The 25,579-nt window shown below is 60.3% G+C and overlaps 1 protein-coding gene across 1 annotated transcript in view; it reads right to left on the bottom strand.

Moving 5' to 3' along the window:
- Window positions 1-1,787: 1,787 nt before the first annotated feature.
- Window positions 1,788-25,579, bottom strand: part of SDC3 (syndecan 3) — a 34,151-nt gene continuing 10,359 nt past the window's right edge. Inside the window, exons 2-5 of the mRNA XM_051858212.3 lie at window positions 8,664-8,781; window positions 6,687-7,306; window positions 4,749-5,040; window positions 1,788-3,892 (exon numbers count right to left, since the gene is read on the bottom strand). Coding sequence (XP_051714172.2) covers window positions 3,726-3,892; window positions 4,749-5,040; window positions 6,687-7,306; window positions 8,664-8,781 — 1,197 coding nt within the window. The 3' untranslated portion in view covers window positions 1,788-3,725. The remainder of the gene's footprint in view (window positions 3,893-4,748; window positions 5,041-6,686; window positions 7,307-8,663; window positions 8,782-25,579) is intronic.

The following is a 25,579-nucleotide window of genomic DNA, read 5'->3' as shown; positions in this document are numbered from 1 at the left end:
CAAACACTCCGGGTGGCAGCAGCGGTCACCACAATGGTTCCCACGAGGGAGCGCGCGGTCAGTGGAGCTTCCCTGCTCAGAGAGGGGGCAGGCAGCCCTCCCTCCATGCGACCTCTGCATTCATCTCACACTCTGACCACAGCGCATCGTTGCAGCTGAATTTTATTTCCTCTTATAAATGGGCACAGCACGGGAAATGTTAAAAAACAAAACAAAAAAACGAAAAAACAAAAACCCCCCAGTTCCTTCGCAAGGCTGGGGCAGGTGAGTGCCCGCAGTGGGGCAAGCGCCCACTCTTTTCCCACTGTCTTTCCTCCTCCACTTTTCCTTATCGAAAGTTTTGGCCATGAACTCGGGACAGGTGTGGTTAATAAACAGGTTACAGGGGAGGGAGGGGGAGGGGAGGCCTGGGCGAGAGAGGACCAGACTCCAGGCCCACCCCAGGCCAGGGTGAACGGATTCACCAGAGGGAGGGACACTGTCTTCAGGGCTCACTGGAGCCACGGTGCCTACGAAAAATATTTACATGCATTTGCCACGCTGGGGCCGGGGCTGGGCCCCTCGGGGACGCTGGGGCCCCGTCTCGGCGTCCGTAGATCTGTACACTTTGTGGGCTTCTATTTACAGGAGAGGGCCTGGGGTAGCCAAGTCCAAGGTGATGGCTGTCAGGTGAAGTCCAGAGGAACCGAGGAGGCCACTCCTGTCCTGGGAAGCAAAGATGGATCTGCTCCCAGGACCCCAGGGACCCCGATCCGGAGACCTGCTGCACCCCAAACCCCCTAAGCCCCCACTGCTGGCCCACAGAGCCCAGGCCTGGCTGCCACCTGTAGGTTTCAAGCCTTTCAGGCCAGGTCCCCTGACCAGCCCCCCCACCCCTGGGGCAGGGGGACAGAGCCTGGGCTTAGAAGTCACAGTTAAAGTCACACCTCTGAGCCCCAGCCAGCCAAGACTCCAGGAGGGTCTCAAGCCCCCCCCACCTGGAATTTGCTGTGCTTCCAGGAAGTGCCAGGGCCCCCCCAGAGCACCCCCCCGAGGTCACCGGGGTGTCTGCAGACCTGCCTGGGCAGGCCTGGCATGCGCCACCCCATGTTTCTCCAGGGGAGGGGCGGTGGGTGGCGCTGGCACACATTGCACTTTGCAGAGCTCCTGCTCATTCTTCGAACCCAGCGCTCTTGGGCCCCCTTGCACCGGTCGAGCCGGCCCCAGGGCCTTTGGGCTGCTCAGACTGCTAAACTTCAAGAGGATAAAGCCAGGGCCAGGCTCAGCTTTGGGGCTGGGGCTCCGTGCACAAGACCCTCAGCCTCTTGTCTCAAATGCTAAGGACACAGAGAAGAGAGGCCAGGGCCAGGAGGCCAAGCCCCTAGCCTCAAGTCCAAAGCCAGCCCTCCCCAGCTTGGGATTGTAGGGCTCTGTTCCCCAGGCTGGCTTTTTTCCACGCTCCCTGGCTTCTCAGCCTCGGCCTGCCCAGGCCTTCTCACCAGAGCCGCTGTCCCCAGGGCGCGGGGCAGAGGGGAGCCGAGATGGCGCCCGCTCTGCTGCCCATGCCCCAGCCCTTCTGCCACAGGGACCACGGAGGCCAAGCTGCCTCCTCCAGGCCACGTGGGCAGGGAATGCCTGTCCCACCCCCGCCCCTCCTTCAAGGCTGGGTTCAGCTGGCTTCCTCCCAGGGCTCCAGGCTTTCCAAGGGGGGCTCTGAGTCTGGAAGAGGGAGCCCGGCCTGGAAGTAGGCACCCCTGGAACCTCGCCCTCACCGCCGTGGGTATCCCGTACCATTCGAACCACTCTGCTGCTGGGAAATCTTGAAAAGGGAACAGAACAAAAATCCGGGGGGGGGGGGGGGTCCAACGGGAATGGTGGTGGGCGCTGAGGGTGAGAGCACCAGCCAGTTACAACTCCCACCCCAGCCCTCGCCAAACACACCCTTAGCGATTGGTGATCCCACAGCTGAAATGCCTAGGAAATGGCCCCACCTATGAGAAAGGAAGGCAGGCTGGGGCCTGTGGCATCCCATCGCCACTGCCAGCTACTCCAGCCCCTCAAACCTCTGCCCTCGGGAAGCCCAGGGCATATGGAGGGGCCTCCAGCTGGGGGCAGGGCAGTGGGGGGAGGTGGTCCCCCAGCTGTAGCCAGAGTGGCCGAGGTGCTTGGTGGGATGCGGAAACAGGGGTCCACGCACAGGCAGGGCCCGGGGTGGATGGGCTGAGCTTGGCCTGGCCAGGGCGAGGGCAGAGGAGGCAGAGGGCCCGGGCAAAGGGCCCGCCCTCACAGGCACTTTGGAGACTTGTGTCCTGGGAGGCAGAGTCAGCCCCTAGCTCACAGCAGGGGGAGGCAGGGAGACCAGGAGCCAGGCCGCACCCCCACCACACCGCCTGGGGCCTTTGGTTCTGGGAGATCCAAGTATCTTCCAGAGCCCAGGGTCAAATTTTAGGAACCAATTCCTTCCTTCCTCAGTCTTGGGGGAGGCCATGGCTCCCAGCCAGTGGGGGCTGGCCCTGAGCCTCCCTCTTTTTGGGCTACAGAGTAGGGGAGAGGCAGGGTGAGGCCACGCCCAGCTGAGAGGGCTGTGGCAATGTCCCCCTGACACCGTCCTCCATCCAGGAACGGCAAGTGGCCACCTGTCTTCCTCCAGAGTGAGCATGGGGTCGCGTGTGTGACATCTGGCGCTAACGTGGGATATGTGTGGCACCAGCCCGGCTGCTGGCAATGTGGTTGGTGTGGGTGCCGCGGTGTGGGACTGAGTGTGTTCGGGCAACTCAGGGACCCAATATGGGCTGCCTGTTCCAGCCTGAGTTCACCCTCCCCAGTGAGCTCGACAGCTGGAGACACTGTGTGTGGTGCCCGTGTGCATGGTGGGAGAGGGGCAGAGAGAGAGAGGGAGGCCACGCTGTTACCGCTCACATGACCGTGACCAGGGGCTTGCATTGCAGTAAGGGTCAAAGCAACGCACACGGACATCTTCAGAGAATGTGTGTGTCTGTGACAGGTCGTGATTGGCTGGGCGGCCATGGTTGTGTATGGTCTTATCATTGCGTGCGTTTGTCTTGTGTGTGACCATGTGAGGACATGTGTGACAGTGCGGGCAACAATGTCTGTGCAGAGTCCCCTCACGGGAGGGATGTCAGAGCGGCTGCCCCGGCACCCTCCAAAAGCTGTTTTCTCAGGGGAAGACGCAGAGGGAGGTGAAGCCTAGGGCCCATGTGCACTGGCAAGGGGTAAGGGCAGGATTCTCCTGTAACCCCGAAGAGGCCAGGACAACACAGGCTGGCAACAGAGGACATCCTCTCACCCAGGCAGAGAGGGGCCCTGGAACAGAGGCTATGGTGCCTAGGTTTTTGCCAAATCATTTGTCCTGAAAACCAGCCCCAGTGCCCAACCCCGGACAGCCCTGCGGGGGCCAGATTGGGTCGGAGCTCAGGCCCATCTCAAACCCCACCCCTTCTTCCACCAGCCAATCAGAAGCTTCCTCCTCCTGCCCATGTGACATGAGGTCCTGAAGCCCAAGGCTGGTAGAGGACAAGAGGTGAGCTCATAAGGGCGCGGTCCAGGGCAGGGGGCCGTGCCCTCTGTTCTGTGTGAGGCTGGTGGCCTGGGGTAGGCATCGGAACGAAGGGCAGAGCAGAACTGGGGCCAGGCTCTGCCTCTCAGGCTCAGTCCCAGGCCTGGGCTGGTGGGGCCAGGCCGAGCCGGGCTGGGGACTGGGCGGAGGGGCAGTGGGGACGGCTCCGCTAGGCATAGAACTCCTCCTGCTTGTCGGGCTTCTGGTAGGTGACGCTCGCCTGCTTGGGTTCCTCCAGCGTGTAGCTGCCCTCGTCCTTCTTTTTCATCCGGTAGATGAGCAGCGTGACCAGGAAGGCTGCGAAGAGGGCTCCCACCACCCCACCGACAATCACAGCTGTGGAGCAAGAGGCAGAGGTCAAGGCCCAGAGGTGGGCTGAGCCCTGGGGCTTGGGGGCCGGGGTGCGAATTGGGCGGAGGGGCTGGAATCTGAGATTGGCATTGACTGCCATCTGCAGACACCCAGGGGCTCTGTTCTAAGCATCTGACTGAGTGCTGACTCATAGGACCCTCGCACCTGCCCTACGAGGGAGGCGCCACGTCCTCCACAAACGCAGGCCGCCATCCGCTTGAAGATGGTCAAGGATTTGGTAAGCACTAGGGAAGGGAAAACTCTGCCAGCTAAACTATGCCACATCCCAGTCACAGAAGAGTTACCACGAGAACAGGAGTCTATCTGAGCATCGGTTGTGTGCAAAATATCCCCGTCCTACAGACAAAGAGAGGGAAGTACCTTGCCCCAGGTCATACTGTTCCCAAGTAGGGAGCCCAGGACGTGGACAAAATGTCTGGAGACTCGAGGAGGTGTGGCCGGGGCAGGTACACAAAGATGGGGGGGGGGGGGGAGTCAAGGGTTGGGGAAGGTCAAGCCGAAGGTGGTGAGAGATTTGCATCTAGGAAGTGAAGTCCCTACAGCATCATGGCCCAGGAATGCAGAGGTCAAAGGCAGAGCGCAGGGAGGAGCCCGAGATGGAGGTGAAGCCAGGGTCAGACTTTGGGAAGGCAAAGGTCAAGGGCATAAACCAGAGGCAAGCCTGGGGTCAAGTCCCCAGCTCTCCTTTCTGTGTGGCTCTAGGAGAGCCATGGCCTGACCTCCCTCCCGGGCTCTCAGAGGCAAACCGAGGCCCAACCGCTGCCTGGCCGGAGCCCCTCCCCAGGGACACCCCCTCTCAGGCGCGGACCCCAGGGCTCACCTACGAGCACTTCCTTCCGCTCCAAGATGCTCTTCTGTGGCAGCTGCGCAGCCGAGCTGCCCGAGTCAATGGCATTGTCCAGGATGCCGGGGCCTGGGCGGGCACCCTTGGGCAGGGTCCCCGGGGGAGGTGACGGCTGGGCTGCAGCACCCCCGACAGCCACCACCTCATTGGCCGTGTCTGGCTGTGTGGTCTCTTCTTCTGGCAGCTCAAAGTCCCCACTGGGTCCCCCGCTCACTGGCACCTCCGGCTCCTCCCGAGTGGTGGTCAGGAAGGACTCCGGAGTCGGGGTCTGTAGAGAGGTGGGGTGAGCCCAGGAGTCAGGCCCTAGCACCTCACACACACACAGGCCTATGACCACCACTTCATGGCCCCACTGAGGCCAACATTCACTAAGCACTTGTTACAGGCCCAGTGCTGTGCTAGGCGAGAAGTAGGCTCAGAGAGGTTAAGTGACTTACTCAATGACACACAGCTAGCAAGAGGCAGACACAGAACTACAATCCAGATCTAGTGCTGAAGGCTGTGTTTCTAACTACTCTATGACACTGCCTCCGTTCACACTCTGGCCACATCCTGTCCCCATCACTTCCCCTCCAGCTGCCTTCATGACCAGTCCTTGCAAGATTCCTGCCTACAAAGCACCATGGGGACTGCTGGGTATGGTGCTACTTACCCAGGCCAGCTCCCTGGGCTGCAAGCCTAGGGCAGAGGGGAGTCCCATGGCCTAGAGGTCATTTCAAGGGCACAATCCCCAGAGTGTGATGGCCCCTGGAAGCAGGTGTCCAGGAATCCCCATGGCTCTCATCACACAGGGGCAGAACCAAGGCAGGGGCTGTGGGAGCCATCAAGATGGGGCGGAGCCACTTCGCTGGTGAGTGTGGCAAGGGTGGGACCTGGTGTCTGGCTGAGGACAAGCAGTGCACGGTGGCTACACCTGCATCCTGGGCCCTGGGCTCCGTGCCCTGCCATTGTTTCCCCTTCCTGCTTGGCCAAGACTGAAAACACCAGGCTGCTCCAGCTGCTCCGGGGAGACCCAGCTGGGAAGTTGGGATCACCGCCCGCCAGCAGGCAGGTCCCAGCCTCAGGGCCTCCGCAGCGAGGCCAGGATGGCTGCGAAGGTGACTCCGGGGCCTCAGCCAGGGTCACCTCCTCCCCTGTTTGTTCATGCGCCCCGCAGCGCCCAGGATCCAGCTCCCATTTCCTCGGTCTTCAGACATGGCCACCCCCTTCCCTAACACACACGCACACCCTCGCCCCGGAGACCACCCCAGCCTCAGGTCCGTACTGCCCGTGATGTGAAGCCTTGGGTAGCAGCTGGCCCTTCTGGCCTCCCTGTAAAAGGAGACAACCCCAGCGCCCCATGGGGCGGCTGCCAGGGCCGGGGGACACGACAAAGGCAGAGCCCTGGGCAGCCAGGCACCTCCCCCACAGCTGGTGCCGGACCCCCGCGGTGCAACAGTGACAACTAGGGTGACACCAGCAGCGGCTCGGCACTGAGTCTGTTGACCAGGGCCGGGGGCTGCTCTAAGCACTGCAGGAGGGATGGCAGGAAGTGGGATGCATTTTCCACTATTTCTCCTTTGCACAGATAAGGAAGCAGAGGTGTAGAGAGGCTAAAGTCACCTGGCTAAAAACTGGCAACAGCAGGATTGGAATCCAGGCCGCCAGGTTCCTGAGTCTGTGTCAGAGCCACAGGCCCCACCCCACCCCCACACTCTCACCCAATGCCCTCTCTGTGTGGTGTCACCATGAGACTCAACGACCCACCCCTGCCTCTGCCCCTTCCGCCCCCATCTCTGTCCCCCCTCCTTGACTCACAAACCCCACTCTGGCCCCCGCCCATCTGCGAGCCCCTGACCCTCAGCCCTGCCCAGCTCCATCCGTCCCCACCGCGCCCTGAGCCTGCTCCTCTGCTCTGCCTCCCAGGGTCCTCACCTGAGCCACCTCTGTGGGTCCAGGGGCAGTGGTCCCCAGGGGCAGGGGCAGGGTGCTCCTCTCGGGGACAGCAGGTTCCTGGGTGGTTGCCGGCCTTGGAAGGGCTCTTGGCCTGGAGGTAGCGGTGCTGACCAGCCTGGGGGTGGGGGCCTCGGTGTCCAAGATGACCGCTGTGGTGGGAGGCGAGGCCACCGCTGGGGTGGTGGCCGGGGCTGTGGCAGCCGTGGTCAGAGGGAGGGGCAGAAGCCTCCGTATGCCGGTGGTCCTTACGACAGCAGTGGTGGCCGTGGAAGGGGGTACTGCAGGGATGCTGGGGGCGGCAGTAGCCACTGTGGTGGGCACAGTGGCCACGGTCGGGGCTCCTGTGGTGGTGGCAGTGGTGGTCGCCGTGGTGGTGGCAATGGTGGTGGCTCTCTGGCTGGGCTCTTCCGGGACCTCTGTCACCACTGGGGGGCTGGTGACAGGCTCTGGGGTGGGGTGTTCAGAGGGCAGCTCTTCGAACGGGGTGCCCACGGGCTGGATGTCCACGGTGGGCAACACAGCAGGCGTGGTGGACACGGCTAGGGCCATATCCGGGCTGAACCGCATGGCTGTCTCAAGGCCCGACTCCTGCTCGAAGTCTGAGGAGGTGGAGGAAGAGGGAGAGAGCTAGGGAGCTGGGGGGTCGTGGGGGTCAGAGGATCCCAGGTGTCAAGATGGGGGGGTCCCAATCCCCTCTCTCTGGGAGGAGATGAGGGGGAGCAGAAGGCAGCACCTGGCAAAGGCTACCACTTGGCAGATGGCCCCTAACTCCTCCCTGTTCGGCCAAAACTCTTCCAGGGGCCACTTCTTCTAGAAGGACTCCCCTGACTGTTCCGAGACCACCCTGTCTGGAGTTGCTATCAGACCACATCCAAGCAGCAGAATTGAGGCCAAAGAGGCTGCAGATCTCCCTGGGGGCTGGAGGGAGCAGAGCGGTGGCACTCGGAGCAGAGGCTCATCCACAGAGGCCCCCAGAGGCCTGGGCATGACAAGAGGAGAACAAGGCCTTCCTGCAGGGAGCCTGGGACCCGACCCAGCCCGACCCAGACGAGAGAGGGAATGAGATGAGGTGGGAGTGGGGGTGGAGAGGGCAAAGGAAGCCGGGGATCCTGAGACAGGTAGAGGAGGGCTGGAGTCAGGGGGGCTTGGGATACAGGCGGGACCTTCCAGGGATCCTGAGACAGGCAGAGGAGGGCTGGAGTCAGGGGGGCTTGGGATACAGGCGGGACCTTCCAGGGATCCTGAGACAGGCAGAGGAGGGCTGGAGTCAGGGGGGCTTGGGATACAGGCGGGGCCTTCTGGAGGAGGGTTTTTCCCATGATTACCCTGGAGAAGGCTTCAAGGAGTGGGCTGGGGGTGACCGGAGGCCGGGGGCTGCCGGGGCTGCTGTGTGCAGACCTGGGCTCATCGGACTCAGCCTGTGACCCTCGGACCTCCCGTCCCAAACCCTAGGAGAAGCTCTCCAAGGAAGCTCCATGTATCACCCACTGCAGCACCCGCGGGTGGCAGGGCGGCTCAGTGGCAGTGGCTCCCCCTTCTCCAGGGCAGGGCCATAGGAGGCACTTGCCCTCCTCATCACTGTCCACTTCGCCCTTGGCTGCAGCTGTTTGGACCAGAGGGAGCCACTTGACCCCAGAAGAGTCCATCACATGATCTCCGCTGGTGTCCTCCCCGCAGCTGGAACAGCCCTGTGGACACTGGGCCACTGAGGGCCTCTGTGTGTCCTCACAGGGGTCCGAGGGCAGGGAGCGCAGGTCTGCAGAGGCCCCTGCAAGACACTGTCCAGAAGGGGCAGCCCTGGCTCTGCAGCCTTCCCAGGCCTCTTCCTGCTCTTGGGATCTACAAACTCCCCCTGCCCCACTGAGTGAGCCTGGGCAGGTCCCTGGGGCCAGGGCCCTGGTAAGGATCAGTCACGGCCAGCAGGCAGGGCGGGGTGGGAGGGCAGATGCTACTTACAGCCCGAGCCTGACCCCGAGTACAGGTCATCCAGTTCGTCGTCGGGAAAGGAGTCGTCATCCCCCGAGCCCTCCAGGTCCACTGGCCTCTCGAAGTTCTCACTGCGCCAGCGCTGCGCCTGGGAGGGCAGAGACGGCACAGGCTCAGCACCATGGCCAGTGACGTGGACACGCCCAGAGGGATGGCACACGTGCTCAGGGTCAAGGGGCGTCGTGTGGACACTGGCCATGACCACCCCCCACCCACTCAGGGCCAGGGCTGCAGCCGCAGGTCAGGCCTGATGGCCACCTCTGAGGACCTCTGGCTGCTCCCTTGCCCCTGCCCAGAGCCCCTGGGTGGCAGAACCAGTTTACAGGCAGCGGGAATGATGCACTCAGGTCACAGCTCTACCACTTCTTACACCAGGACACAGGACAAGCAGTCTACTCGCTGCCTGCCTCACTTTTCTCATTTGTTAAACAAGCTAAGAGGGCCCGCTGGACTGGGATGTGTGCAATTCCTGTGCGGTGCCAAGCACACCTCGGTATGCAGCAGGTACGCAGCACCAGTGAGCTGTCCTCCCTGGGTGGCCAGTGCCCCCAGCCCCACTTACGAGCCCTTACACAGACAAGAGCCCACTGAGTTGACCAATCAGATGGCAGGGAGGACAGAGAATGGGAGGCCCCACTGTCTCCGGTCCCCAGAGCCCAGGGTATATGATGATATCCAGACTCGAGGTCTCCCACTTCAGAGCCCCGAGACAGGGCCATAGGTGCTATGTGGCAGACGTGGGTGCTGGGGAGGCCTGGGGCCCTGGGAGGGAAGTACATTGGACGAGAGTGGCTGTGGGAAGGGCAGGAGGGGAGCGCAGGCTCCAGCCCTGGCCCTGGGTGTTTCCCCAGACAAGAAGTCAGCATCCTGTACTACCCACCCCGCGGTGTCTCAAGGCCAGAGTCAGCTCTGGCTCTCGAGTGCAACCCTGGGGTCAGAGCCAGTGTGCAGGTGCCCAAAGGAGGGTGAACCTGATGCTGCCCCACGGCCCCACTGCGGCCACCGCCTCTGGCTCCAGACCGAGCCCAGCGACAGGCCCTGCCCAGCTTAACTCCTGACGCTGGGATGTGAAGGACACAGCATTTGGGTCTTAAACAATTGAAATCGAGGTCGAGGGAGGGTAGGGAGCAAGCGAGTGCTCTCAGGCAGAGGGAAGAGACTAAGCAGCGCCACTGGCACCCTGCCCACCCTCCCACCTCCCCTAATCCTCCCAGCAAACAACTGACTTCAGCCAGTCAGCCCCTTTCTGTCCCGGGGAGCTGGTTCCACCCCCGTCCTCTAACCTGGTGCTGGGTACCTCCCACTCCCATGTTGCTTCTTTTGAGAAGCCCTCCTGCTTTGAACCTCCAGAGCCTCCATGCTCCCAATTCACACCACCTACCACCCTCGCGAGTTGTGTCTGCTCAAGGGTCTAAAGTGGACACTCAAGGGAGGCAGGACAGGGTCCCCTGCCTAGCACGGTGCCTGACACATGGTAGGCATTGAGAAAACAAGCGGTCAGGAACGGCACGGGAAGAAGTGATGCATGCTGGGACAGACTGCAGGTGAGGCCGGGAAGTCACTGCCTGTGTCCAGCTGACAACTTTCCCTGGGAAACTGCTCGTTTTTCATCCCATCTGCCCAGCTGGAAACCAAGAAAGCTGCACTCAGGGCTTCAGTGGGTGTGAGGTGTGCCTTGAGCAGCTGCCGTGTGTGACTGGCAGCAGGGAGCCATGGAAGGTGTGTGAACAGGACAGGGGCCAGACTGGCACGACATTTGAGCCCTGTCTCTCACGCCCCCACTGCTGAAAGGCCCCTTCTGGAGTTCCTACAGAGCCAGAGAAGGGATCTCCATCCTGGCATCCTTCCCCCAGCCTGGACCACCTGCTCCAAAGCCCTGCTCATCCCAGCCAGGGCAGGGAGCCAGGAGCTGCCCCGTCATGGCACACACACGCACACACAGTACTGAAATAATGAATTAATCAGTATTTACTTTCTACCAGTGAGTCATGGAGTGGAACAATTAGTGTAATTGCTCCCGTGACTAATTGCTGGGTCTTCCTCCTTGTTAGCTCTCCTCCAACCTTCCCTGCTCCCATCTCTGCCCAGGAGAACACAGCCCCAGGGCCAGATGGGGGGGGGGGGGTGCTGCTAGCTCACCACCACCACCTGGGCAAGCAAGCTGGAGACTCTGCCCTGTAGCTCTGCTCTGAGCCAGCACCCTGCTGACACAGGGCAGGGCAGGGCAGGGCTGAGAGGGACCAGAGCTCCGGCTCTGGCTCCTGGGCGGGGCTGCACTGCCTCTCTGTCTTTCTAGGCAAGGTTGGTGTGGCTGAGCTGGGGAGAGAGATTCTAAGGAGTTTGGGTCCTGGGGACCCCTAAACTAGGGTAAATGTGGTGGGCTCCCAGAAAGGCCCACCCAAATCCAAAGACCTGCTTCCCCAACAGTCACACAGACCCTTAAAGTGACTCCCAGAGACTCTGAGAACACACACACAGATGCACCCGGACACACACGCCTAAAGGCAGCCTCGGCAGTGTGTGGTGTGCCTTTGGGTGCAGATCAGCACCTGTATAGGAGGGAAGAGGTGGGGGTGGGGAGCTCTGCACAGCTCTGAGCTAGTGAAAGGCATCAGCCTCTGTGAAGCTGTCAGCCCCCACTCAGGTAGCTCTCACCTAGATACTATTCATCCCTAGTGCAGTAGCCATCGACATGACAACCGTTACCATGACGACCATCTCCTCCATGCTAAGGACCAGGAGCTCCAGCTCCCCACAGAGATGGGGGGGTGCAGGAGAGGGAGGGATTGTGGAGGAACAGAGGGGATGTTGGGGGGGGTGGGGGGCAGCAGGACAGACAGGCAGAGGACAGAGGGAGGCCAGGGCAGAGGGGATGAGAGAGGGAGGGGAAGGCGGTAGAGGGAGCAAATTCTTTCTCATCTTAATTTAGCCTCCTGCTGATGGAATCAGAAGCGGGGGAAGGGGCGACCTCAGTGATTCTCCAAAGCTGCACCCGGGAGAACGGGGGCTGGGAGGGGAGGGCAATACTCCGGTCTACCCTGAGCAGGCCTTAGGAAGCTCACGGGACTTCCTGCTAAAGACACTGGGACCTGTGGGGCGCGGCAGGCACACTGAGGGCTGCTGGCGGCTGCACCTTCCTGGGGGAGAGAGGGCAGAGGCAGCAGAGAAAGCCTCCAAGGGGAAGGAGGAGGAGGAGGAGAGTGACAAACAGCCTCTGACCCCCAAACGACCTTTGCATTTGCATAATCCCATACATAATGAGCATAATTATCCATGTCACTCCCTTAAAGAAAAACTGCACCCAAATTCCTCAGGACCCTGCTAGCCTCTCCCTGTCCCTCACTGTGCCCCCTTCAGGGAAATTCGCAGCCCCTCCTATGAGTGACAGGAGGCACTCATTGCACACGGGCACGTGCGCGTGTGCACACACACACACACTCGTAACTGACAAAAGGGACATCCCAGCAATGAGGCCCGCCAGGCAGCAACCCGTCTGCACACCCTCTGCAGCGCACAGGGATCACAGCCGGCCACACACCAGCAGACATCGTATGCTGATGACACCCCTGGCTGCAAGCACACTCACCTACACTCACACACACACCCTGGGATGCCCACAGATACACTGTGCACCCCTCTCCTCACCTAATACACCCCACAAATATCACACATCGACCTCAGTGAAGTTTCATGGCCCCCTGCTTCACACTCCCCTCACACAAGGCCCACACCCCGAGCCACCCCGCAGACACTTCCTACCATAACAGCACACCTACCTGCCATTACCGCTCCGACTGGAACTCCAACCTTTCCTCCTGCTCCACCCCTAGAGCCCCCGGGAAGCCCTGAGCCTTCTGCTCCTGCCACCGCCAGTCCCCAGGCACCTGCCCAGAGGGGGCTTGCCCAGGCAGTAAGGGCTAAGCATCAGGAACCCAGGGCACAGCCGGCACCGTGGCTCACTAGGCTAATCCTCCACCTAGCGGCGCCGGCACACCGGGTTCTAGTCCCGGTCGGGGCGCCGGATTCTGTCCCGGTTGCCCCTCTTCCAGGCCAGCTCTCTGCTGTGGCCTGGGAGTGCAGTGGAGGATGGCCCAAGTGCTTGGGCCCTGCACCCCATGGGAGACCAGGAGAAGCACCTGGCTCCTGCCTTCGAATCAGAGCGGTGCGCCGGCTGCAGCGCGCCAGCCATGGTGGCCATTGGAGGGTGAACCAACGGCAAAGGAAGACCTTTGTCTCTGTCTCTCTCTCTCTCACTATCCACTCTGCCTGTCAAAAAAAAAAAAAAAAAAAGGGACCCAGGGCAGCCTCGGAGGGCTCCCAGGGGACTCTAGAGATCTCTGTTCCCTGCACCTGCACCTGCACTGCTTCCTTAATTGCCACAAGCTTTATTATTCCCATTCCACAGATGCAGACATTGAGGCTGAAAGTTAGAATTGAGGGGCCAGCACAGTGGCGTAGTGGGTAAAGCTGCCATCTGCAGTGCCAGCATCCCATATGGGTGCTGGATCAAGACCCAGCTGCTCCACTTCCAATCCAGCTCTCTGCTATGGCCTGGGAAAGCAGTAGAAGATGGCCCAAGTCCTTGGCCCCTGCACCCATGTGGGAGACCTGGAGGAAGATCCTGGTTCCTGGATTTGGATTGGCACAGCTCCAATCATTGTGGCCATCTGAGGAGTGCACCAGCAGATGAAAGACTTTCTCTCTCTCCCTCTCTCTCTCCTTCTCTCTCTCCTTCTCTCTCTCCCTCTCTCTCTCCCTCTCTCCCTCCCTCTCTCCCTCTGTGTTTCAAGGAAAAAATAAATAAATCTTTAAAAAAAAAAAGAAAGAAAAAGTTAGAATTGAGATTTGAGATGGGTCCCTGAAACCTGTGCCCTGAACACTGGGGCCACCCCAGGCCTACTGCTCAGCCAAGGTCCAAGGTTCTTCCACCTGTGACCCACGGTCCCTACTGCCCACAGCAAGACAGCAGCTCAGCCACAACTACAGCCACCCCCACCCACCCAATACCCACCCCCGCCCAGCACGCGGCCAGCACACCATGTGCTCCAACACCTGCTGCTTCTCCCCAGTGCTCGTCCCACACGTCCCTGAATAGGCACCCTCCCCACCAGACGTGCACCCCATCACACGCCCACCCCCCCAGGCCCCCACACACATTTTCCTTCCTGGGAACAAACAAGGGTATTTCAAAAGGTTTGTGGATCATGGAATAAAAAGACACATTTATTTTGGTGCAAAAAAAAACCTGAAATCCTGCATACAAGGGGTCTTCACCAAATTCATGAACAATACACATTATGAAGACACTTGGGTGGTTTTCAAAATTTTTGCACCCAGATAAACATCTTTTAATCCCAGTTTCCATGAACTTTTTGAAGCACCCTCACCCAAGTGCACACATAAAATACTGGGGTCCCCTTGTCACCATCCCACCTTCAACTGGCCCACAGGCACAGCACTGGCTCCCAGGCCAGAAGGTACAGGACCAGCAAACCCCCTGCCACACGCCCTGCCATACCCTCTCACCAGTTTCTGAGCAGCAGAGGAGGCTGGCCCAGCTTCCCAGGGCCTGGGACCAGGAGCCATGTCCTCCTAGGCTCCCACCTACCCCACTACCACCCAACCAGGACCAGGGTGTGTGGGGACGGATCAGGAAAAGTCAGACATGCCCCATCCACTCACTCTCACTCTGACAGCAGGAGAAATGGAAAGTCAGGCCACCTCCCTCCCACCCCACTGGAGGAGACCGCGGTCTCCACTGTCTTCCCCTCCCACCTCCCTCCACGAGGAGCCTTCCCAGAGAAACAGGTGCAGAGGCACAGCCGGAGGAGCCTGCTACACTGGTACTACCCGTGCGCTGTCAGGAAAACCACTTAACCTCTCGGTACCTCGGTTTTCTCACCTGTAAAGTGGTGTGTGTGTGTGTGGGGGGGGGGTGATAATGAGCAGTCACTGCTCGTGGAGCCACTGTGAGAATTAAATAGAACCACAGGACCCATCACGGAGCCTGCGCTGAGCGTCCATGCGGCTGTGCTGGCTGCTCACGATGCATTCCTGTTCCTACAGCTGGTTTAGAAGAGATCGTCTCACAGAAGCCTGCGCCTCCCTACGTGGGAAGCAAAACCTGGTAGTCACACGCAGGCTGTGGATGAGACCGCTCATGTCCAGAGAGGGTGAGTGGCACTGCTAAGGCCACACAGCAGGGGAGAGTGCTGAGAGAGAGAGAGAGAGAGAGAGAGAGAGAGAGAGAGAGAGAGAAGCTGAATGAATGATGGGGCGGGGGGAGGGGGGGAGCGAGTGGCAGGAACAGAGACAACCAAACCAGGTCAGCCGGCAGTGCGCCAGGGTGCCAGGCAGCCTTGCGCAGCGCTGATCCTGCTGCAGACGCCAAGAATAAAATCACAAGTAATTAGTTCTGCCCGAGCTCACTTTCCCTAATTAGCCAGACGTGGGCTCTGCCCTCCTGGTGACTAAGACACTCTAGCAAGGATTGGGAGCCCCGCTTTGGGTTTGAGTCCAGCTCTGCTTACTTGCTGGGTGACTTTGGCAGGTTGCTGAACCTCTCTGAGCCTCCGTTTGGATGCACGGGGACAGGAATGACATCCCCCTCCCCTGGCCCAGCTGTCAGGAGTGCTGTCCAGCACGCAGTCGGCGCTCAGGGATCATTCTCTGGTGTTCTCATGGCATGTGTTTCCCACCTTGGGCCTCAACGCTGGGCTAACCTAGGCCTGAGACATCACTGAGTTCAACCCCCTCTTCCTCCAGATGTGAAAACTGAGGCAGAGAGAGACGACCGCTCTGCATGATCCTGCCCCTACAGCTGTTGGGGAGTGAGCCTGCAGGACAGCCCTCAGGGAGGTTAAAGGAAGTGGACCAGACACACAGCAGGTAACAAGCAGCTCCTAGAAGTGGGGCCCGGGCAGTGGCAGGGTCTCGGCAGGGTCCCCTGAGTCCCTGCAGACTCCCATCGTCCCTAGCCCCGCCCCTAAAAGGCCCTTGGCCCTGTGAAAACTCAGTGCCCCTCACGCTCACCAGCTCCACCCCGGAGACCCAGAGCACCTCGGCAGGAATGTGGGCCAGGGCCAGGCGGCAGGACAGCCAAGGGGGCTGCACAATGCAGAGCCTGGGGCTGGCAGTGGGGAGGGGGAGCCCCAGGAGCGGGCCCCAGCCATTCACATCTGCCCTGGCCAGGAACCCAGTACCCAGTGTGTGAGATGCAGGGCATCAGCTGGGGAAGGGGCCCCAGATCCCCCTCTCAGGGAGCAGAGGGCAGAGCGAGAGGCGCTAGGGAAACCTGAGCTGAACTTGACACCACCCCCACCCCCACCCCACCAAATCCACGAAGCCCAGAGACACTCCTTGGCACTGCCCTCAACGCGCCAGGCCCCTTGCCCATGCACACATACACTAGAGCCCCCGGCACCCCAGCCTCCCCCCGCCCTCCATCAGCAAGGGCAAGTGTGGCTCAAAGGCCACAGAGCTCCCCTGTGGACCGATCCCACTACAGCAAACTTCTCCACAGAGGAAACGCTTGCAGCAGGGCCCTGCCTATGGGACACTTCTACTGCCAGCTCCAGGCCTCCCCCACATCACTCCTCTCCCCGCCCCTTCCCCCGCTTCCCCCACTGGGACACCTGCCCCCAACCCCTCCCCCACAGCTTAGTGGGAGAACAGGCAGCACCCCTGGCTCGAGAGGCCACGGCCACCCAGACGTGGACAAACCCCCTTCCCCCTTCTCCATTTTGCCTTTGCCCCAATTATACAACAAAAACTCCAGCTTGATGAGCTAAGGGCTTTTTGGACTCTGATACCATGGGCTTCCAAGAAGCCAGTCCCAGGGACAAGAAGATCCAGGGCAGTGTTATTTATAAGGGGGAGTGGAAATCACCTATGTCCCCAACAATGGGGGACTAGTAAATTAGGGCACGAGCAGTGACTAGCAGGCAGCTACCAACACTTGCCACACTGGGCCTCACTGGGTCATTCAAAGGAGTATGTGCGCCACTGAAGGCTCACCTTTGTGGACGGATGGGGAGTAATGCTGGCCGGGAGTACCGTGGTGCATGGTGCGTGCTGCTGACGCACCAGGCAGATGCAGCTGCCCCTCCACAGTGCCCTGAGCTCGCTTTCTGTGCTCAGAGATGTCCATGCGCACCCCGCGAGGCTCCCGGGGGAGGCTGGGATGCCCACACCATAACAAACAGCTAAGCAAACACCAGCTATTACTAGTACTGTCATGGTTACGTTGGAAAAGTCAGTTACAAGAGCGACGTCGACCTTGATCCCGTCTTGATGAACTCACTACCCACAAGAGCGACATCGACCTTGATCCCGTCTTGATGAACTCACTACCCAGGCAAATCTCTCAGCACCGTTATACCACAGGCTCCCCAGGCGCTCTCTGGAGGGCGGATGAGAGCCATTTTCATTTTTTCTCAGAACTTTCATGTTCTCTGAATGTCCCACGAGAAGCCCACGGCACTGGTGTTACCAGGAAGAGGGTGCTGCCCCAAGTCCCCAGCCCTGCGCTCTCTGGCCTGGGACCCTCCTCAGCGCCTCCTTTCTGCTGTATGCGAGGAGCATCATGGCAAGGACACGGGAGGGAGCCGGCAGGGCCCAGAAGTCCAGCCACGTCTCACCACAGATGCTGGCATGGCAGGGCCCGCTCTCTTCCTGGCATCTACCCCCGGCAGCCTCATTGGCACACAGTGCCCAGACACCACCTGCCCACTTGCCTGCTTTCTCCCCCGCCCCCCAGCCCAGTTCCTGGCTCCATTGGCCCAGCTGGGAGCAACAGGGGTGCCAGCCAGCCTCCCTACAGCTGCCCACTCTCCTGCACCTGCAGAGGGCGATAGCTCGACCCTGGAAAAGCCAGGCCCCTCCTCCACCCAGGGCTGCCTTCCTCACTGCCTCAGCAGCCCCAGCCACTGGGGACTCACACTGCTCCCTGATGTCCCTAGGCTCGTGCCTGAGAGCGGGACCACCCACGGAGGCCCCAGTTCCAGACCCCACAGTCCCCCAGCTCCCAGCTGCCCCCGCCCCCGCTCCTCCCACACAAAACCATTTATGGTTCTGGGAACACCGGGCTCCTTCAAGCCTGCTCCTGCCTCCTGGAACACCCTCCCCACCATCTCCACCTGGCCAGAACCTCCTGGACAGGTTCATCAGTACAACCAACATTTATGAAGCACCTACTGTGCACTATTCCAGGCATTTGGGGGGGTCCCACGGGGGTCCCACAAATCAGCAAGACAGGTCTGTCCTCAGGAGGCCCTGGGACTCACATGGCTTCCTCCACAAGCCAACTGCTTCCCAGGAAAACCCTTTCCAGGGGCTCAGTCCCTGCCCAGTGTCGTCATCATGCTCCCTTCACTCCAATGGCCCCGCACCAGATCTCACGGACCCCGCCCCCAGCTGCCCGAGGAAGCAGGTGTCTCTGTCTACAGACAAGGAAACAGGAAGCACAGCAGGATTTGAACCCTGGCCAGAATGGCTCCAAATCCTGTGCCCAGTGCCCGCCTGCATCCCCGAGAGTGCACGCAGGGCCCCCAGTCTGTGATGTGATCTTCAGCCACCGGCAGTGGCCCAGAGGTGAAAATTCTGCCCCTCAGCATGAATGAGGCTACAGCTGCCACAGCGAGCACTCACCAGGAGCCAGGCTCTTATGTGCAGAACACACCTCCTTGCAAACGGCCTACCAGTGCGGGATTGCTGCCCCATTTCACAGATGGGCAAACCAAAGCCCAGAAAGGGGAAGCACTGGGCAAAAGTCGCACAGCAATTGGCTCAGCATTCACTGAACTCCAAGATCAATGCTCTGTACTGTAGAGCACGCCTCCTCCTGGCCTCCACCAGAGAACTTCTTGAGGTGAACAGGGGTGGGGGGGTCCCACCCAGGGGTGGGGGGGTCCCACCCAGCATCCTGCAGAGACAGGCAAGCAGACGGACAGACTGAGAATTTGGACATGAGTAGGAATGGCAGACATAGCATGTCCACATGGCAGGTGGCCCAGCTCAGGCGAGCAGCTCCCCAACCCCATGACTCACCAGCAGGTGCCTCTATACAACTGACCCTACCAACAAATGCAGCAAGGGCCACCCACTGCCAGGGCTTGGAGTCTCCGGGGAGCAGCCCACCATGGAGGAAGGTGCTCCAGCTCCGACTCCCCACTGCCAAACTGCCAGTGCTCTGCTCTCCTCACTCGGCTGGGTCTTAGTTTGCTTGCCTGCGTAACCAGCCCATCGAGACACAAGCTGTGACAAGCGGTCCAGCCGCTAACAGGCAGCCAGCAGAGCTGGGACACCACAGCGGCCCTACCTGAGGTTCACCCCAGCGATTTCTGTGCCCGCATCACCTCCCCACACACCTGCTGCTCGGCCCACTCCTGGGCTGCTCCTCAGGGCTCACTGCTGCCTGAAATGAGCTTGTTTGCTTGTTGCCTTGTTTGATTACCAGCCTCCCCCTGGGAGGCTACTGAGGCCAGTGACTGTGTGGCCACAGCTTCCATCAGTATTTGTTCGCTAAATACTGTGGATGAATCACCCCTTACAGACCTATATCCCCCTGCCTCCTGCCCCAGTCACTGTGTGACCCTGGGCCACAGTACAACTGACCCTACCCTTTTCAGGGCCTCCGTCTTCCGCATGCGAAACCAGGGGGTAGACAAGGGCTCCCTCTGGTTCCTCCAAACCCCAGCCAAGAGGACTCCATCCAAGTGGTTGGGAGGAGGGAAGAGAAACCCAGGCACCTCCCAGCACATTTTTGTCATAAAATCTCTATGTAAATTATATGCAAAAACCATGCAGATTTGCAGGCTCCCAGGGGAGCTTGCAGTTCTGGCCACTTTTCCACCAGGCTTGGGCAGTGGGGGTGGCACTCCCAGAGTGCCCTCCACACACCAGCCCTGCCTGACTCCACTCCATCTTCTCAGGACCTGGTGATATGGGCCTCCTTATTCCATGGGCTCAATGGCTGGGGGAGGGGGTGGCAGGTGCAGTAGGGAGTGAGGGGCCGGGGGATCAAGGAGAGGCCTCCATGCCTTGTCTGGTTCCCACAGCCCTGGGCCCAGCCCTAAGGGTAGTGGATGCTCAGCTGATCTAAGGAGCTGCCTGAAGGCAGGTGAGGGGGCCCCAGGAACCTTGCCAGCCCTGGGCCTCTGCTGGGCTGACCCTGGCCTCTTCCAGGAAACCAAACAGGTCCTGCTCGAGTCAGCGGGAGGCAGGCCCAGCCTTGTGGCTGTGCTGGGGGACCGCAGGGTTCTGACCCTCTCCCTAGGCACACGCCAAGCACACACCCTGAGGGCACACACCACACACACTGTCCATGGGTGGGTGTCCAGGTTGTGGCCTCCCTCGCCCTCCCATTGCCGGGTTATTTATAACCAGCAAATTCACTGCCCCCACCCAGGACCATCCCACCGGCTGCTGGGCAGCTCCACTTCCAGGGACAGACGCAGCCATGTGGTCTGAGCCACAGGGGCCTGAGGAGGTGCCCCTACCAGCACCCAGGTGGGGAAACTGAGGCACAGAAAGACTGGGGGCAGGGTGTGCAGAGCCCACCAGAGGTCCATCTAGGGCCAGATCACTCCCAACTTTGCCTTCAAGCCCAGATGAAGGTCTGTGTGGGACACAGAGGGGACTGAGGAAGGGAGGGGCAGACTGACATCCCCATCCTCACCCTCACCCCTTGAGGCCTGGGAGACAGGCAGGCGCCTGCAATGGGCAGGGACTCAGCTGCTGGACTCCTGGGTCCCCATCCCAGCACAGGCCTTCAGCAGCTGTGTGCCTCTGGGAAGGTCAGTCTGCCTCTCTGAGCCTCAATTTCTTCTCCCACTAAGTGGGCATGGTATCAGCACTGACCTCAAAGGTTGGGAAGCTGGAATGAGATGATGCAAGCCAGGCTGTGTATCTAGAGCCCAACTTCTCCCCTCTGGTGGCTGGGGCAAGCTGCCAGGCCTGGGCCTCAGTTCTGCCATCTGCACACGGGACAATGACAGAGCCCAGAGGGCAGTGAGGACTGCGCAGTGCCCACACCAGCAGGGGGTCAGCAGGTGCTCTTCTCTCAATAATCTTCCATTCCTGTCACTGAACACCTACTATGGGCCCTAGGGGGTTGTTAAAGCTATTGTGTCATTGTGTCTTCTCAGCAACTCCTCAAGGGAGAAATTCCCTCCCCAGCTTTGCAGCCCGCACCCGGCCCTGTTCTTTCTATAAACATGGGGTGAGCAATGAGTGCACGAAAGGACGGATGTGACCAAGAAGTGTCACAGCAGCAAGCGCCCGTGAGGATGTGAACGCAGAGCCATCATCCAGCATCGGGGGAGCTGTAGTTGTCCAAATGTTAAACACAGTTATCAAAGGACTCAGCAACTCTACTCCTAGGCTATGTATCCAAGAAAAATAGAAACATATGTTCACATTAAAATAATAAAAAAACTCCAGCAGCAGTGCTCAGAACGGCCAAAAAGTTGAAACTGCTCAAATGTCCATCATCTGATGCACAGACACATAGAACGTGTTCCATCCCCACGACGCAGTGTCAACAGCAAAAGAGCAGTGACGTCACACCACAGGCTGAGGAGGGGATGAACGGGGACAGCATTACGCCAGGTGGGAGAAATCGGTCACGGAAGACCGCCAGGCACGTGACTCCACTTGCAGCTGATGTCGAGGGCAGACAAATCCCGACAGACAAAGAAAGCATATTCCTGACGATCTAGGACCAGGAGGTTAGAAAGAAACAGGCAGCCACTGCTGAAGAGCCTCTTTTCAGAGCACTAAAAAAAAGGGTTCTAAAATTGGTGGCGGTTGCACAGCTCTATAAATATAGTAGAATGCGCTGAGCCACAGCCCTGCCTTCTCACCTGCAGGGGACGCAGTCCAAGACCCGGTGGATGCACCTGTGTCCTCCTGTGTGTTTACTGCTAAAGCCCCGGGGCACTGCCACCCAGCTCCACGGTGACTCTGCCCTTCCATGACGCATGGCCGGCTCTCCTGAACGTCACCACTCCCAGACTCTGGAGCCATCACCAGGTAAAACAAGCACTGCCCCAACACAAGCACTGCACCACCACAACAGGCACTAGGTCACAGGACGTGGACCCAGCCTGGAGACGCAGGGCCAAGGAATGGCCAGGCCCACGGGCTGGGCAGGACAGAGTGGGACAGCACAAGGTTTCATCACGCTGTGCAGAACAGCAAACAATTTAAAACCTACGGATTGTTTATTTCTGGAATTTTCCATGTAATATTTCCAGACCACAGTTGACCTTGGGTAACTGGAAGTGCGGAAAGGGAAGCTACAGATAAGTAGGGACTACTGTATACACTTTAGACCGGTGAATCATATGTACGAGCAAACAAAAGCGAGTGTGCGACTGAGGCTCAGGGAAGGTAAGCGCCTTGCCCAGAGTCAGATTAGATACTCTAGAGGCCAGCGCCGTGGCTCGCTAGGCTAATCCTCCACCTGCGGCACCGGCACCCTGGGTTCTAGTCCCGGTTGGGATGCCGGATTCTGTCCCGGTTGCTCCTCTTCCAGGCCAGCTCTCTGCTGTGGCCCGGGAGTGCAGTGGAGGATGGCCCAAGTGCTTGGGCCCTGCACCCCATGGGAGACCAGCAGAAGCACCTGGCTCCTGCCTTCGGATCAGCGCGGTGCGCTGGCCGCAGTGGCCACTGGGGAGTGAACCAATGGAAAAGGAAGACCTTTCTCTCTCTCTCACTGTCCACTCTGCTTGTCAAGGAAAAAAAAAAAGACCCTCCAGAGATGCCCAGTGCTCCTTATCCTGACAACAGCCTTGCCTTATCCCTCCGTACCTCCTTGCCCCTTCCAGCTGCCCCCCACAACCAAGCCCCAGGGGAAGCCTCCATAGCCTCCCCCACCCCCAAGCAAACATTTACTCTGTGGACCACACACAGGAGAGGCCCGGCTCCTCAACTGTCATCAACTGCCTCTTCCATGCTCATCAAAGGCCACTTTGTCAGGTGAGGCTGATGGAGAGAGAGGCAGCTCCACACTCCCGCTGGCCACCACCCCCACCCCAGGCCACAGCCCTCGGTGGTTCTGGGATGCCCCCCTCTGCCACTACGGCCCTCAGTCCACACGGGTGGCCCGGGGTTGCCCTCAGGAAGAGGCATGAGCATACACCCCTGGCAGAGAAGGGGACAGAAGCATGCCAGGGTCCCAGTGGTTGAATTTAAGTCCGTCTGTCCCCTGCCCCAGGGTGCTATCTAGAGCAGCATGGAGGACAGACAACCCTGCGCTGTCCAGGACCCGCCCCTCACTGCCCTGTCCCACCTCCATTGGTTCCCAGGCACTGGCCTCCACCCAGGACAGCTGGCAGCCGCCAAGCCCCTGGCTGGTTTCCTCTCTCAATAGTCTCCGCACGGAGGCCTTCTGTCCCGAGGGCTGGGGCTGGGGCTGGGGCTGGGCCTGAGCTGCTAGCCTTTGTCTGGCAGGTGCACAGCATGCCCCTCCCCTCATGGGCACCCTCACTGGGCTGGGCTCAGGTACGAAACCTGAACCCCCTTAGTCCCCTGCCTCCAGCACCAACACTTCAGCAAGCTCCTCCTTCCCCGCCTCTCAGAGCTCACAGCTCACACTGCTGGTCAGGGAGGGAGAGACTGAGGGTTCCCCACCGCTCAGGTGGGAGAGTCAGAGAAAACTCCACCACCCCACTCCTTTCCCAACACCCCCACCTGCCACTGGAGGGCCCAGGACATCCTGTGGGTACTGCCAGCCCTCCTGGGCCCACAGCCAAAGCCCCGGCTGAACTGTCTGTCCTCCTTGCTGTTCTCAATAGCATGGGGGGCAGGGGCAGACAGACTCACGCTTAACCACTGGGGCCCTGGCTCATCCAGAGGCCTGCCAGCTTCAGGGACCCCAAGTGCCTTGGGTCCCACTTGCCCTGCATTCCAGAGGCAAGGCCTGCCCGTGACTCCTTACCCAGCACTTGGCCATGGCTTCCCCGAGCCCAAAGCCCTCTGGCTCTCAGCTGAGCTGTCCCTCCAACCAGGAGTCTCCTCCGGAACCCTCCCCAGGAAGGGTCAGAGCCCCAACACCCCAGCTTGTGGAGGGAGCCACCAGGGCAAGAGCAGCCTGGGGGCCTGACTGCCACCACCCCAGCCCCCAAGCAAACAAATGGATTCATGTGGATTCATGGGGGGCAAATGAGTCCCAGACAGTCCATCTCAGGAACCACAGCCCAGCAGAGAACGGTGCTTAGAAGAGAAGGACCTGGGCTGAAACAGTCTGGCTCGAACTTGGACATCAGGAAAGGGCTGCGATGGGGGCCGCTGTCCTGTTTCCCAAATCCCTGGACAGAGACAGGGGTGACTGCCACCTCTGTGCCAACAGAGGCCGCAGTGCCACGTTCCACCGACCACGGCCAGCAGCTCCAGGGGACTGCCTTGAGCACCACAGCCCTTTCCATCTCCCACCCCCACCCCACCTGGGAAGAGCCACAGCACCGCATTGTCCTGGCCACCAAGTGCGCCGGGAGCTGCCTCAGTCAATGGACAGCTCAGGCCTCTCCCTCCACCGAAGCCCCCCATCGTGCCCTTCTCCCCGGCCACCCTCCTCCTCCTGCTCAGAGTCCCCAGCTCAGCATCTCCGGGCTGGGCCTCACTTTCCTTCTTCACCAGAAAGGCCCCACGAGATGCAAGTCCGGGAGAGCAGAAACTGCGCGGCTTCTGTCCTGACTCAGGCGCACATCAGTGAGCCATTAGGAGAGGGGACTCCCCGCTCCTGGCCTCTCTCACCCCAGCCCTCTCCTCAGGGACACACAGCCATGCCCCTCCACTCCCCTGCACGTCTGCACCCAGCATGTGCTAAGTGACACAGAATGGAGCCTCTGAAACTTCCAAGGAGGGTTTCACTTGAGAGGTGAGGGGCTATCCCTGGAGGTCAGGCAGGAGACAAGGCTCCGAGTCCCGCCACACCCCCTCGTCCTTGCCTTAATCACCCTAAGGAGGCCAGATGACCAGCTGCCCCCCTGGCCTGGGCTCCCTAGACCGTGGGATTAAGTGCTGGGATTAAGGACTGATACTCCTGGTAGCTCAGAGCCCTAGCAACGTGTGCGCACATGTGCATATATGGGTGTGAAGAGGCACATGGACAGGCCCATCCGGGGCATCTCTGGCGTGTGCCTAGGGACCCCCACGCATGTACACCTGGGTTTGTCTGGGACAGTCTCAGACGCCTGTTCTGAGCACACACAATGAGGCCACTGAGAGTGGCGCCTGTGCACATGGCTGAGTGCGCCCCTGTCCCTTTGTGTGTGTGCACATCTCTAGGCGTGCACTGACCTTTGTGGGGTAGAGAGGCTGTCTCCCAACTTCCTCCAGCACCCTCCTGGGAGCCACTAACACCCACAGCCACCCAGCACTGGGGGCCAGCCCTGGGCAGTGACAAGGGGGAAGGAGCGCCAGCCCACGGGGTGTTCCTGATGCTGGGTGCAGGCCACCAGCGCCCTTTCTACAGACCCCAGGGCCCCCACACAGCAGCACATACTGCAACAGCCCAGTACACAGGCGCATGCGCACACAAAGCCTGAACAGAGGCATGGCTGTGGCTCCACATGGAAAAAAGGACTCTGCTGGGCTCAGAGGACTGTCCCTGGGGCCCCTGCTAGGCCTGAGTGTCCCCAAGAGCCCACTCCCTGCTGCACAAGAACACAGGGATCAGCCGGCCTGGGCCCAGTGCCCAGAGCTCATACAGGGGTCAGGGCTCTGGGCAGCCATTCCGCCCTCCCTGCTGTGTGCCCCTGCACAGCCACTCCGTCTCTGGGCTCAAGCCCCTCTTCTGAACAGCAAGGCCAGGGATGTCTCCTTTCGCCCTCGCAGCTTTGCTTCCGGAGGGCAGGCAAGGGAACTGTGAGTTCTAGGCTCAG

This window comes from Oryctolagus cuniculus, chromosome 7, assembly GCF_051225735.1.
Source record: "Oryctolagus cuniculus isolate XC-2025 breed Fujian yellow rabbit chromosome 7, ASM5122573v1, whole genome shotgun sequence".
Taxonomy (NCBI): domain Eukaryota; kingdom Metazoa; phylum Chordata; class Mammalia; order Lagomorpha; family Leporidae; genus Oryctolagus; species Oryctolagus cuniculus.
Note: the sequence above shows the minus strand (reverse complement) of the source record. Positions and strands in the feature narration are given on the sequence as shown.